The 15,701-nt window shown below is 42.2% G+C and overlaps 1 protein-coding gene across 1 annotated transcript in view; it reads left to right on the forward strand.

Moving 5' to 3' along the window:
* The first annotated feature begins 6 nt into the window (after positions 1–6).
* WDR70 (WD repeat domain 70) overlaps positions 7–15,701 on the forward strand; it is a 184,574-nt gene continuing 168,879 nt past the window's right edge. The window contains exons 1-5 of the mRNA XM_014457044.1: positions 7–82; positions 185–244; positions 2,593–2,676; positions 8,364–8,484; positions 11,857–12,055. Of these exons, the coding sequence (XP_014312530.1) occupies positions 58–82; positions 185–244; positions 2,593–2,676; positions 8,364–8,484; positions 11,857–12,055 (489 nt within the window). The 5' untranslated portion in view covers positions 7–57. The remainder of the gene's footprint in view (positions 83–184; positions 245–2,592; positions 2,677–8,363; positions 8,485–11,856; positions 12,056–15,701) is intronic.

Below are 15,701 nucleotides of genomic sequence, written 5' to 3' on the forward strand. Positions count from 1 at the left end.
CCGCTCGCGCGGCTGTGTGGGCTGCTGCTGCCGCAGGCTCTGCGGCGGGCGGCGGCGATGGAGCGCCCGGGGCCCAGCGAAGGTGGGTCCCGTGAGGCGAGCCGGGCGGGGCGGGCCGGGCCGGGCTCCGGGGGCGCCGCACTCACGAGGCCCCCTCTCTCTCCTCCTCTCGCCCCCGTGACAGGCGCTGAGACGTCGGGACCGGACCCGCAGCTGGCGGTCACCATGGGCTTCACGGGGTTCGGTGAGTGAGCGCCCGTCCCCTGCAGGGTTCTCGGGTCCGCAGGCGCGGGAGGCCGAGCGGGCACCTCCGCCCCGTCCGAGCGCCAGGTCCTAGTGTGTATCTGCAGGGTCTCCACACTCGCGCCCCCTCCCCCTTTCTAACTCCCGCGGGTCTGTCGGGCCGTTCGGGTGACACCCGGGGAAGCCGGGAGAGAGAGGGTGCGGTGAGCCCGCGCGGAGGGCCGGGTTGGTGGAGGGAGCTTTTAGGCGCGTCCTCAGGCTGACAGCTCACCGCCGGCTCCGGTCTGTAAGGTGACGGCTCTTTCGGCAACGGGTGGCCTAAGTGGTGATGATGGTTTTCACTTCTTTTTTTTAAAAAAATACGATTTTATTGATTCTAGAGACGAAGGGAGAGGGAGAGAGGGAAACATCAAGGATGAGCATCATCCATCGGCTGCCTCTTGCTCGCCCCCTGCTGGGGATGGAGCCCGTGTCCGCGCCTGTGCCCTGGCCGCACACCGGCTGGACGGTTTTAACTTTTTTTTTTTTTTTTTTATCATTGCAGACCTTTTACTCCTTTTTTTTAATTTAAACTTTTGTTTTATTGCTTAAACTGCAGTGGTTCTCAACCTTCTGGCCCTTTAAATACAGTTCCTCATGTGGTGACCCAACCATAAAATTATTTTCGTTGCTACTTATTAACTGTAATGTTGCTACTGTTATGAGTCGTCATGTAAATATCTGATATGCAGGATGGTCTTAGGCGACCCCTGTGGAAGGGGTCGTTCGGTCGCGACCCACAGGTTGAGAACCGCTGGCTTAAAGTATTACAAAGAGTATTACATATGTCACCTTTTTTTTCTCCCCTTGACCTTCCCCTGGTCTCCCCTACCCCCCAGTGTCTTGTGTCCATTGGTTATGCTTATATGCATGCTATTTTAGAGAGAGGAAAAGAGAGAGACACACACACGTCGACTTATTGTCCCACTCACGTGGGCATTCATTGGTTGAACCCTGTACGTGCCCTGGCCGGGCATGAACCCGAGGCCTTGGCATATGGGGGGGCAGCGCCCCACCCACTGAGCAGCCCGACCAGGGCCCACGTTCCTTCCCAGCCCAGCCCTCATCCCCAGGTCAGCCCTCCTGTCTCCTGGAGCCTGGCTGGGCGTGCTGTCGGAGGAGAAGGCCAGGCAGGGGTGTGGGCTCCTTGCTGAGGATATACCTGCGAATAAAAAAAAGCATACGTTGTTTTCTCACCCCATTTCTGTGGTCTTGGAGAGAACAAATGTCAGGCTAATGTGCCCATACTTTCTGTCCATTCTTTCCTATATTTTGGTAATGTATATAATTTGTTTAACTTCTTGATAGTGTGAGATTTCCCATATGTAAATGTTCCTCAAAACATGATTTAAAAAAACGTATTTATTTACTTTAAATTTTATTGGTGCGCCCTAGCTGGTGTGGCTAATGGATAGAGCATCGGCCTGTGGACCAAAGGGTCCCAGGTTCGATTTCGGTCAAGGTCGCATGCCGGGTTGTGGGCTCGATCCCCAGTGGGGGCCGCGCAGAAGGCAGCTGATCGATGTTTCTCTCTCATCATTGATGTCTTTCTCTCCTTTCTTCTCTGAAGTCAATAAAAATAAAATAAAAAAAATTTATTGGGGTGACATTAGTCAACATGAACTAAAACATGATTTTTAATGGGTGAATAGTAGTCTATTTAATAGAAATGTCATAATTTGTAATATTTTAAACTTTCCCCTACCTAGTTTCTAATTCTAACTTTTGTTGAGAAAGCTAAAATGAACATTGTTGCAAATAACTGTCTCCTTTTGTAAAGGGAATCTTGTGTGTATTTCCATTGGGTAGCTTTTTAGAGGGACTACTTTAAAAGAAATGTAAATATAAAAATGCAGCCAAAACGTTGGGAGTGCATCTTTTAACACTTACTGATACATATTACCCCAGTGCTCTGCAGAAAGGTGGTTTCAGTTTACATCAGCGTCTTTGTGATGGGGTGGGGCCACAACATTAGCAACAAAGAAACAGAATTTCCGGAGGATGAGGCCCAGAAATCAGGATTTTAAAAAGATTCCCAGGTGATTCTAATGTGCAGCCAAGGTTGAGAACCACTGGTCTAGCTGAATTAAGAGGAGGATGGGAGAGTGGACTGGTTAATGGCACTTAGGGATGAGATTGTCAGTAAAAATTCCCTGGGAAGTAACTCTTCCTTGATATTTTATGGTTGTTTCATAGCCATGCTATAAATTAGACAGACCAAGTGGTTATTGATCAATCAGTAATTTTTGAGTACCTAAAGTTTGGTCAGCTTAGTGCAAAATCACAGTCTGCTACTTATTCCTATTTTAGGGAAAAAAGCTCGTACATTTGATTTGGAAGCAATGTTTGAACAGACTCGAAGAACAGCTGTGGAAAGAAGTCGGAAAACACTGGGTAAGAAGTTCAATTATCTGCTGTTTTATTTGTTTTAAATACTGTGTACACCTTACACAAGGATTTTGACAGTTATTATAAGACTGAAAAAAAAGTTCAAAATTGTTAAAAGCCCATATGTATTGGTTCCTTTGGAAGCAGAGATTTATCTATTTAATCTTTATTTTTGAAAGTATTACATGTGTCCCCTTTTTCCCCCCATTAACCCCCTCCAGCCCGCCCCCCCCTTCTTCAGCCTTCACCACCCTAATGTCTGTGTCCATGGTTATGAATATATGCGTACAAGGGCTTTGGTTGATTACCTCACACTCACCCACCCTCCCCCATCTTCCCTCCGAGATTCCGCACTCTGTTCAAAGTGGAAGCAGAGATTTAAAAAAACACATGGTAAAAGTTGTATCTAAATAGGGTAAGAAGGTCTGAGTGCTAAAGTCTTTTAGAAGTGTGTGCTATGAACACAAGGATGCTAAATTAATATATGAGATTCAGAATAGCAGTTTCTTTATTATCTCTCTTTCCACCTCTATTTAATCCTCATTTCATTTTTTCTTTCCTGCTTACAGCGGAACCAGTATTTGGAAGGCTGGGCGAGAGGTGGCTCTCAGAGCTGTGTACACCACTGACTGTTGACCCAGACAGTATAGAAAATTGAGACATACAGTGACTGTGGCTGCTGCTGTTGAATCCCTGCATTAATGAGCTGTATCAGACATTTAATGAAGGCCTTAATTTCCAGACTCTCTGTTTTGATAGCAGGTGGTTGCCAACTCTAAGTACGACCACCTCAGGGTCTTTGAAGGAGACTGACTCCACACTGCTTTCTTTGGAACTGCTTCAGATCGTTCTTACACTAGATAGAGTGGAAGGGGCTAGAAATCAGACAGGACTCCTGGAAAAAATTAGTTGAATGCTGTTCTTGTCATTGTTGGTTTTAAATAGCAGTAATCCTATATAATAAAAGTGTAGTATGCAAATTGTCCCCTCGACGGGGAGGTCAGGGGAGGTCAGGTCGTCTGGGAGTTCGACCAGGGGGCGGGGCCGGCCGGGGGAAGGGAGGGAGGCTCTGGCCTGTAGCTAGGCAGGCAGCCAGCCGCTAGGGTCCTTAGCAGTGCACGCGCCTCTAGTATTTAATATTTGGGAAGTGAGCTTCACATGAAATATTTTTGGTCTCTGGAAGAATAACAGTTTGTTTTTATTATGAAAAGATAGCTTTCTACATATACTATTGTGTGAAATTTCAAACACATAAAAAAGTATAGTAATAGAATCCCATGTATCTATCACACAGATTTAACTACTGTAATAATTTATGGCCAGTGTTATTTCCAGATAGTGTGCTAACAAGCAAGCAGTAAAGGCTGTCCTTCATAGCCCTTTGGAGAGAGGTGGGCTCACTGTTAGATAAGTGGTGCTCGTTAGATAATTTTGATATTGAAGCCACGTTTGGCTGCCCACTGCACAAAATCCAAGTCAAGAGACAGGCTGGTGGATGGAGAAAGTGGTTTATTCAAGTGCTCAGCTTGAGAAGATGGCGCACTCTTGTTGACACAGGCAGGGTTTTTTCTAAGGAGGGAGGAGGGAGAAGAAAAACAAGGAATCAAAAGAAGGGGATTGAGAATTTTCTGTTGAGGGGGCTACATGCAAGTCAACACATTCTGTTCAGATAACCGGTTGAAGGCCAGCAAATCTCTCAGAGCTGTAATGTCTGGAGGTCTGAAGTTTGGAGTCTGCTTCTTTTGAAGTTAGTTCCTAGAATTCTTAAGCGAATAGGCTGTTTATCTGCAGTCACATATTAGTTAACAGACCATCATTTATAGCAGGGGTGGGGAACCTTTTTTCTGTCAAGTGCCAGTTGGATATTTATAACATCATTCATGGGCCATACAAAATTATCAGCTTAAAAATTAGCCTGCTATATTTGGTCAAACATTTAATTAACTCACCCCTAATGCCTTGACAGGGCCAGACCAAATGATTTCGAGGACCTTTTATGGCTCATGGGCTGGATGTTCCCTACCCTTGATTTACAGAAACAATGTCAAAAAGAATAGTAAGGTGGGCTACAATTTTAGTCTTTAGAAAGTGTGGTCATATCAGTTGTGGAGCCTCAGTTCACTGCTTTGGGACCTCGTAGCTCTGTTACTTCTCTGTGCCTTAGAGTTATACCATGGAATACTATGCAGCAGTAAACAAGAAGGATCTCTTACCCTTTGAGACAGCATGGAGGGACCTGGAGAGTATCATGCTAAGTGAAATAAGCCAGTTAGATAAAGACAAGTATCCCATGATCTCACTCATATGTGGAATCTAATGAACAAAATAAAGTGATGAACGGAGTGGATCCAGAGACATGGAAGCTTGGAACAGAGTGCGGAATCTTGGAGGGAAGGTGGGGGAGGGTTGGTAGGATGGTGATCAACCAAAGAACTTGTATGCATATATGCATAACTCCTGGTCACAGACAATAGGGTGGTGAAAGCCTGGGGTGGGAGGCGAGGGTGGGCTGGAGGGGGTCAATGGGGGAAAAAGGAAGACATATGTAATACTTTCAACAATAGAGATATAAAGGATAAAATAAAAAAAACTTGGTTTGGCAAAAAAAAGGTAAACGTGGGTAATGGATATGCTCATTGACTCCATTTGGACAATCCTTTCACAGATTATATGTGTATTACATCATCACGTTGTATACTTTAAATGTCTTACAATTTTGTCAATTATACCCCAATAAAGCTAAAAAAAATAATAGTACCAACTTCAGAGGTTGTTACGAAGATTAAAGATTACAGGAAGTGCTTAAAACAATATCTGGTACACAGTAAGCTCCATGTACTAGCTGTGAATTTTTAAGTTGAGGCTGACACTACGATGCTTTGGGTTACTTGCAAAGAAGTCATAGAAGACCTAATTAAAAATGGCTCAAATAGGAAACATTTAGTATCACACACGACGGGAACTCTGGAGTGGGGCTCTTCCATCCTCTGAGTTCTGACATGAAGGACAAAGTTTTTCTCCCTTTTCTGCTTTGCCACTTTTAGGGTATTGGCTCGTCCTAAGCTGACCGTCTTCATGGTCCAAAATTGTCAGCAGAATTTTGTTGCATTCAGATGACCACTTCTGTGGGATGAAAGGAAACTTTTGTGTATCACTTTTTAGGAGGAAGAAAACCTTTCTCAAATGTACCATCAGCTGGCTTACCTTCCCATATTACTGGCTAGTAATAGTGTGGCATACCAGCTCCAAACACTGCCATTGAAAGAGCTGTATGGTTGACTTGGAATTGAGATTCACCCTGGGTGGGCAGAGGGGGGCCCAGCACCTGAAGCACAGTGCTGCCTCCTACCTAGAGAAAACTCTGGCTTTCTGAGCAAGTCAGAAGGGGAAAATGTGCCTTGGTGTTGTTTCCTGATTAGGGTCACAACTGTCCCGAAGACCTGAGCCTAGAGTCCAGGTGTCCAAATGTGGTATCCCAGTGTCCCCCAACCTCGCCCTGGAGGGTATGGAAAGATTACTGGAGAAGTTGGGTGACAGGAGCCAAGCAGGCCCACTCTTAATTTTGGACATTATCCTATTTTTAAATTTTTTTCAACTTTCCTCCAGTTATCAGAGTGTAGAATTGTTGACTCCTATCAGTCTACCGGAGAACACACACACTCAAAAACCCAAAAACAAAAACAAACATGAGCTAGAGTTATAGCATTTGCTTTACTTCTTCCTGGAGAGTTTTATGTTCCACATCTTCTTACCTAATAATAGACAAACATGTAAATTGACAGTCCCTCCGCTTCGCTCACCAGCCAATCAGGAGAGTATGCAAATTAGCCCAACAAAGATGGCGGCTAATTTGCATACATAGGGGCGAAGTGGCGAAGTGAAGACTGAAGGCTCTGTCTGGAGCGAAGGCCTGGTTCCCGGGTGCCAGAGGAAAACTGGTGCCAGCAGCCAGGGGAAGGGAAGGCCTATTGCACAAATCTCTTCGTGCAACGGGCCTCTAGTCTATATAATAAAAGCCTAAGCGACCATTACGGTGGAACGACCAGAACGACTGGTCACTATGACACACATTGACCACCAGGGGGCAGATTCTCAATGCAGGAGCTGCCCCCTGGTGGTCAGTGTGCTCCCACAGCCAGAAAGCCGGGCTCATGGCTGGCGAGTGTAGTGGTGGTGGCAGGAGCCTTTCCCACCTGCATGGCAGCGCAAAGGAGCAGTAAGCCGAGTGGTAAGGAGTAGCGAGATGGTGGGCGGTAAGGAGTGAGGGGTCCTGGATTGTGAGAGGGTGCAGGCCGGCTGAGGGACAACCCCTCCCCCCCCTCCCGCCACAGTGCACAAATTTTTTGCACTGGGCCTCAAGTTTGAAATAAAAGACTAGTTAGTTGTGGACATTTGCTGGTTATCTCCTTGTTTCTCATCCTTCATATCCAAGCAAGGGAAGACTCTGAAGAGTACAACATTCTAATAAGTGCCCTTTGATACTTCTTAAGTTTGGGTGTATTGTTTTGCATTATTAAGGAAAAAATGTTATAGATTATCTCAGGCTATTGAAGATGGTAGCAGGTGAGTACCGGACTCTTCATATAACTCATTTACTTCCTGTGTATTCCCCATTGTAGAGTTTGATGATCAGAGGAAAGAGATTAAACTTCCTTGGATAAACTTTTGTCTTTCCAAAGTAAACAACTCTACAAACCTAATATAATTGACATTTTCTCATGATTTTGGTAGGAAGTCTCTGACCAAAACTCCAGTGTGGGAAATTCAGAAATGAACAAAGTGCTGAATTTATGGGTTAAAGCAATAAAAATAAAAAGTGAAATTACGTGGGGATGTGAAGAACAGCATAGGAAATATGGTAAATAATATCGTCATAACTATGTATGGTGCCAGGTTAGGTACTTGAAATATCGGGGGAACACTTTGTAAAGTACATGGTTGTTTAACCACTATGCTGTACACCTGAAACTAAAATAAAATAATATTGAATGTAAACTATAATTGACAAAAAAAGTAAAAAAGTGAAATTACATCAAATCTTACCATTGAACACTTTTTTACTTATCTCCTTCCATATCTTTCTACAGAGTCCAATCCAGGTTCATAGTCTAATCACATGCTAATTTTATTGAGCATATTTGTTAATATTTCCCAAGATTTGTACATTTTTTTATCATTACTTGTATTGGCTATATTTTATACTAAAGGCGTGGTGCACGACATTCGTGCACTGGGGGTAGGGGGGTGTCTCTCAGCCCAGCCTGCGGCCTTTCACAGTTCAGGAGCCCTTAGGGGATGTCGCTGCCACAGAGGCAGGAGAGGCTCCCACCACCACCACTGCATTCGCCAGCTGTGAGCTGTCAGCCTGACTTCTGGCTGAGCGGCGCTCCCCCTGTGGGAGTGCACTGACACCAGGGGGCAGCTCCTGAATTGAGCATCTGCCCCCTGGTGGTCAGTGCACACCACAGCGACCAGTCATTCCACCATTCAGTCTATTTGCATATTACTCTTTTATTATATAGGATTATGTTGATATACAGTAATTCACTTATTTTCCCAGTGTTGGGTATTTATGGTGATAATTTTTTGCTTTTAGTGATAACACTGTTACATTTTCATGACTTAATTTTCAACCTTAATAACTGACAAATTTTGAAGTTTTAACTGTTGGAAATTTATTTTTATCTTTTCAGAGGCAAGAGAAAAAGAGGAAGAAATGAACAGAGAGAAAGAATTAAGAAGGCAAAATGAAGATATTGAACCTACGTCTTCAGGCTCAAATGTGGTCAGAGATTGCTCTAAATCATCTTCCAGGTGCTTGACTTTCTCAAAAGGATTCTATTAAACGATCATTTTCTAAGTGTTCATAACACAAGTTAGGCAAAGTTTCTGATATTAAAAGCTTGCATAACTTCTTCCACTTTAGGCAATAGTATATGTGCTGCTGAAGCGAGCACCCACTTTAGGCAATAGTATAGTATATCCCTAGGATCATGAGAGGGTCCTGTGTCACACTGAATCAGTTGAAGTTTTCTGAAGTTTTCCAGATGCAGTATTAAAATCTGTGCCTTTTTTTTTGTAATCCTCACCAGAGGACACTTTTTCCACTGATTTTTAGAGAGAGAGGAAGGGAGGATAGGAGGAAGAGATTGAGAGAGAGAGAGAGAGAGAGAGAGAGAGAGAGAGAGAGAGATATGTAAGAGAGAAACATTGATCGGTTACCTCTGGTATGTGCCCAGACTGGGAATCGAATCCACAAACTTTTGGTGTAAGGACAATGCTCCAACCAACTGAGCTACACAGGCCAGGGCTGTGCTTTTATGATTTGTTTAAGAAATGAGTCCTTAACTCTGTAGTCATTATTTCTGGTATTTTCTTCTAAAGTTTTAAAGTTTTATTTTTCATATTTAAGTATTTAATTAACATAAAATTGTGGATAATCTGAAGTTGTCATCCAGTTCTTATTTTTTCCTTCACATGGATAATCAATTTTGCCAGCCTCTTTATTTTGAATGTTTAAAATTTTTAATTTAATAGACTTTATTTTTAAGTGCAGTTTTAGATTCATAGCAAAATTGAGCAGAAGGTATGGTGATTTTTCCATATGCCTCCTGCCCCCATACATTTATAGCCTTCCCCGTTATGAACATCCCCCACCCAAGTGGTACATTGGTTACAGTCGACGAACCTACACTAACACATCACTATCACTCAGAATTCATAGTTTCCATGAGGGTTCGCCTTTGGTGGTGTACATTCTATGGTTTGGACAAATATATAATGACATGTATCTCTATTATAGTATCAATCAGAATGGTTTCACGGCCCTAAACATCTTGCTCCACCTGCTTATTGCTCCCTCCCTGCTGTTAACAATCTCTCGTTTTTTGTTTTTTTTTTTTTTTTTGTTTTCATTGATTTTAGAGAGGAAGGGAGAGGAAGAGAGAGATAGAAGCATCAATGATGAATTTGCTTCCTATGTTGCAATTGTACAGCTATACATCTTATTTATTGCTTAGCTAAGCTGTCTTTTGAAAAGTCAGCTGAGAAAAAAATTAGGATTTGATTCTTAACTGTCTTTTCATCTAATACATATTGTTTCTCAGGCTATGGTTCATATGTATATGTTTAAAAATATATTTCATTGATTTCAGAGAGGAAGGGGGAGGGAGAGAGAGAAAAACATTAATGATGAGAGAGAATCATTGATTGGCTGCCTCCTGCGTGCCCCACACTCGGGATGGAGCCCACAGCCCAGGCATGTGACCTGACCTGCAATTGAACCGTAATCTCCTGGTTCATAGTCAATGCTCAACTGAGCCACACCTGCCAGACTCTGGTTCATATTTGGTACCATATTGAGTCAAAGGCATTTTTAAACATGGAATGTGTTCTGTTTTCTGTCAGGGATATTTCTGGACATAGTTTCATGGACTTTGTTTTTCAGAATATTGAAAATATGTTAAGGATTGTTTATTTTTTTGGCTTGTGTACATCAGAAGCAAAAAGACAGAAATGGAGTTAGAAGCTCCATAGAGAAGCTGATGCATTCCATCCAGTTTCATGAGGGTATTAGGCCTGCATAATCAGCCATGAAATCAGCATGGCTCCATGCAGTTCTTAGTTCAATGCTTTCTTCTGAACTAGTTAATTCAGTTAAAGCATGGATGCTAAGGATTAACATTTCAGTTTAGAGTTCTCTGTGGCTTGAATAATTTTGCATTGAGAAAGTCTGACTTCTGAACCAGTACAGCTGGAAAACTGATTTAATCACAGGGAGAAAATTTGGGAGTGTGAATGCTTTAATACAAATTTATTCATTCCCCCAACCATTACTTATTTGTTGAATATCTTGTGGCTTAGGCACTGCTTCAGGCACTGGGGATACAGCAGCTAGCAAGTCAGATGGAACTCTGTGCTCATATGATTGTGGGGATATTGTAAGGGATGGATAACAGATTTAAACAATAAATAAACACTCAAATGAGATAACTTAGCATGTAGGTAATAAAGATAATCAAAGTAAGGTAATTGAGGTCATAGTGACTGATAGGGTGTGTTTGAAAGTTTAAAGGACCTCTTTGAGGAGGCGATATTTGAATTTGAGGAGACCTCGATGAAGAGAAAGAGGCGATATGCAGTCAGTTCCAACAGAGGGCGCTGCCAGGCAAAGACCCTCGGGCTGAACCAGGCTTACCCTACTTAGGGAGCCTGTGGGGCTGGAGCTGTTGCAAGAACAAAGGGAAACTCTCTGTAGAGGTTTGCTAGCTCCTACCTTTGTATAAGGAGAGCATGCATGTGAGAATGTATTCCTTTCAGTATTGAACCTGGATAAAAATTAAAAGAAAAATCCGATTTACGCCAGGCATCATTTGGGTGCTAGAGACATAGCAATGAACACAAAGGAGAGAAATTTTTGTTTTCATGGAGCTTACTTACTGGAAATACTTTATTAGAAGGCAGTGACACTTTTGAGTCCTATAAAATATTTGATAATTTAATTGATACAGTTATGAATGCAATTCTCAACCCTTTGGGATGGGGTAGGAGGTGGAGGGATGGTGGATGGTGGTAGCTTCCAGAATGCTTACAGGTGTTTGATAAAGACCTTACTGAGAGTGTGTGTTAGTTCGCTGGTGTGCTGGGTAGAAAAACAATAGAGAATCAATATGATACTTCCCTGAATAAGATATTTTTAGAATCCCGAATGCTACATTTAGCATTTTAGCAACTCAGCAAACTTGGATGAGAACTGAGAAATAATTTGTATTTCAGAAGATATATTGAAACATTCTGGGAATAATATTAACTTTCTTACATGACTGGCCTTATTCACCTTTGGTGCAAATGGTGATTGGATTCAAATATAGTAGAGAGTGGTTTTTTCCTGTGGATGTAGTGCCTTGCAGTTTTTCTTTCACATCCCGACTGTTCTGCTGGCCCTTTATGAGGAGCCATGGTCTACTGGGCCTCGAATGTATAATTGCTATGGCCTTTATTTCTGACTTTAATTTATGTGTAGGTAAGATAAGTAGGTAAAATAAGTTTTTTAGTATGTTCTTAAGGTGAAAACAATTTTAACACTCAGCTGTTAAAGCAGAGTTGGGGTTTCCTGAGAAATCAGTACCATCTCTAGAGTGTGCTTTGTTGCCGCAGAGGCAAAGAGTTCTGTGTTTGTATTTTCAGTGATACAAGCAGTAGTGGAAGTGAAGAGAGTTCTGATTCCTCTGATGATGAGTTGATTGGCCCTCCTTTACCCCCTACCATGGCAGAAGAACCTGTTGATCGTATGGAGCAAGCTATTGGTCGTTTACCTCCACCTCTTCACGAGGAAGAGGAAGATGGTGATGATGATGATGATGGTGGTGATTCAGAAGAGGAGGAAGTAAGTATTTAAGAATTCAGTGGAGTAGTGTCTTTAGAGTAATGTAGACATCAATTCCCTGCTAGACTGTTATCTGTTATTCATAAGTGAGAGCAAATTAAAAGGAAAAAATCTGAGTTACTGAAAGCCCTTGTTGAAAGAACTGTAAAGGATGTACTTCAGGAATAAAGAAATAGAATTCAAAAATAATAAATGGAGGGCCGGAAGCAATGTGTTAAAAAAGAAATTGATTAATAAACATTTTATAAATTTTTTTTTTTTAATATATTTTATTGATTTTTTACAGAGAGGAAGGGAGAGAGATAGAGAGTTAGAAACATCGATCAGCTGCCTCCTGCACATCTCCTACTGGGGATGTGCCCGCAACCCAGGTACATGCCCTCAACCGGAATCGAACCTGGGACCCTCCAGTCCGCAAGCCGACGCTCTATCCACTGAGCCAAACCGGTTTCGGCCATTTTATTAAATTTATGTAAGCCTTGAGTGTAAATAATGGTAATGATGAATAAATTTGAGGATTTAAAAGCAAAATGGATCTAAAATTATTCTGGAAAATAATGTGGAAGATAAGATAGTAGAATCAGTTCATTTTGAAGTCCTAGTATTATTTGGAGGAGACTAGAGATATTAGTTAACTTCAAGCAAAATTAGTTTAAGTCAAGCATGTAAATTGCATTTTTAAGAAGAACTGTTCAAAGAATAGAAGTAAATTGTATAGCCTCAAAAATAGTAAAAGGAAAAAACATAAAGGAAACCATTCGGAACAGAGAATGGAAGACAGGTGTTGGGAGCAGGAAAAATTTGCTGAAGTGAAGGCCAAAATCTATGCAAGTGCATGATATGGTGGTGAAATGTCATGTGATTAGTGTATGGCTGAGTTTGCTTACTAGGGGCTAGTGGAAAGATGAGGCTGATGAGATAAAATTCAGAGAGCAGTACATAGAAGTACTTTCTGGAGGAGCTGGAATTTGAATGAGCCTTGTAGAGGGTGACATTTTGGTAGACATGGTGGGGATAGGTCACATTCTGTCTATGTAGAGTGAATGGCAGGAACAAAGGCACAGTGGACAAGAATAGATTCAACACGATGGGAAAATTTAAGTTGTCTAGAATAGAAAGTTGATAAATAAAAAGACCAGACCTTTGACGTGGAACTGATGTGTGAGTAAACCTAAAGTGCAGCTATGCAGAGAAGTAAAAACATGCCTTGGTATGGGGCTCAGAAACCCATTTGTAAGCTTTAGCTTTTCATGGCTCTAATGAATGTCTGTCAAGAGATTAACAGCTTGCTGGGTTGTTTTTATAAGATTATTTGCATTGATTCTTAATGGAAAGAAATCATTGTCTTTTTTATGATGTCTTTTATTTATTTATTTTTCCAAGTAAAATTAGGCTTTTATTTTTTGTTGTTTTTTTTTTAAATTAAATCTTTATTGTTCAGATTATTACATTTGTTCCTCTTTTCCCCCCCATAACTCCCCTCCTCCCACCCCACCCTCCGCCCTCACTCCCCACCCACTGTCCTCATCCATAGGTGCATGATTTTTGTCCAGTCTCTTCCTGCATCTCCCACACCCCTTCCCCCCCCAAGAATAGTCAGTCCATTCCCTTTCTATGTCCCTGATTCTATTACAATCACCAGTTCATTCTGTACATCAGATTATTTATTCACTTGATTCTTAGATTCACTTGTTGATAGATGCATATTTGTTGTTCATAATTTGTATCTTTACCTTTTTCTTCTTCTTCCTCTTCTTAAAGGATACCTTTCAGCATTTCGTATAATACTGGTTTGGTGGTGATGAACTCCTTTAGCTTTTCCTTATCTGTGAAGCTCTTCTTTGTTGTTATTTTCTGCCCTTACCACTTCACCCGAACTCTTCTCACAGAGATTTCCAGTGACAAACTCCAGATCCCCAAATCCAAAGGCCCTCCCGATTCTCATTCTGCTCCTCTGCAGTCTTGGACAATGGTGACTTCTCCTTCCTCGAAACTCTTCCTTTGGCATTTCTTTATACTGTTGGTCTGCGGCCTGTCTCTTTGTTTATTCAGCTGATATTTATTGAGCACCTCTTATGAGTTGGGTACTTTCCAGGTGTTGGGGACACAGCAGTGAGTAAAGCAGGCAAACCCCTTCTCTGATAATGCTTGCCTTTCTGCTAGCCTCTTTTACTACTTCCCGTGCCTCCTGCTTCTCCAACCATGAGCATCCCTGGAGGACGTGTCCTTGCTTACCTTACCATTTCACATTTGTCCCGAGGTGAGTTTCTTACGGCTTCTGGTCCTCATGACTCCTATTCACTCAGAGCAGCTGAAGGATTGCCCCATCTCACTTGAACTTCAGGTCCAGCTTCCTAACCCCTCATGAAGCAGGTCCACATTTAAGCTCTAACAGTATTCTAAATTCAACATCTAAGGTCAAACTTTTATTTTCTACCACTTAGCTTGTCTCTTTGTCTCTAGGATCTTTCATTCCCATCCCCTTTTCCTCACTGCTTCACGATTAAACTATTTGTAACACGTGTCACATTGCAAATAATAGCACTCATTCCCTAAATGAGTGAAAATAAATCACCACAGCAGCCAGGACTCCATCTGGGGATTCCAGAGTATAATTTGATTATTTTCTTGCTCAGAAACTTGCAAAGCACTGAGACAGTCTACTGAGCAGGAAAGCGGCCAAGTTCACATACTTGAGTGGCTAAATATTTCAGCAAGTATTATTGAAATTAATGGAAAAATATTTTTTAAGATAATTTTTTTTGACCCAGTGGTTCTTAATCTTATTGTAAGAATCACCTTTGGTAATGAAGAAATAAGCCTGCTTAGGCTGTGTAATCTGGAGATGGACTCAGTAGGTCTGGGCTGGACCCTGCCTCAACACCTGCAGTCTGTGTTGTAGCAAAGGCTCCCAAGTCAACCTGTGGTAGCACCTCTTCCCAAGAAAATGACTTAACGTTACAAAAGGATTTCCAGTCGGACAGCTAGCAGAGAAAAATGCATTTTAAATGGTTTCACCTCATGGGAATGAGCCCGTGTAGTGCAGCAAGCTGTACTGGAAATAAATAAGCAGTGTTTCCTCAGTTGAGTGATGATATCATTTTTTTAAAAAATATATATTTTATTGATTTTTTACAGAGAGGAAGGGAGAGAGATAGAGAGTTAGAAACATCGATGAGAGAGAAACATCGATCAGCTGCCTCCTGCACACTCCCTACTGGGGATGTGCCCGCAACCAAGGTACATGCCCTTGACCGGAATCGAACCTGGGATCCTTGAGTCCGCAGGCCGACGCTCTATCCACTGAGCCAAACAGGTTAGGGCTGATATAATTTTTAAGGGTGTTTTACCTGCTCGCTGGTCTCTTTTAGTGTTTTCCACAACTTACATATGATTTGTCTCCATTTAGCACCGCCTCTATCAGGAATTCAGAATGTTTTTCAAGGATATGCCTAATGTTTCATCAATATCCAGTGGTCGGCAAACTGCGGCTCGCAAGCCACATGCGGGCTCTTTGGGCCCCTTGAGTGTGGCTCTTCCACAAAATACCGACTTCTGCGCATGGGCCCGCTAAGTTTCAATCGCACTGTACGTGCGCGCCCACCACGTGGTATTTTGTGGAAGAAGCCATACTCAAGGGGCCAAA

Source organism: Myotis lucifugus, unplaced genomic scaffold (assembly GCF_000147115.1).
Source record: "Myotis lucifugus unplaced genomic scaffold, Myoluc2.0 scaffold_68, whole genome shotgun sequence".
Lineage (NCBI taxonomy): Eukaryota > Metazoa > Chordata > Mammalia > Chiroptera > Vespertilionidae > Myotis > Myotis lucifugus.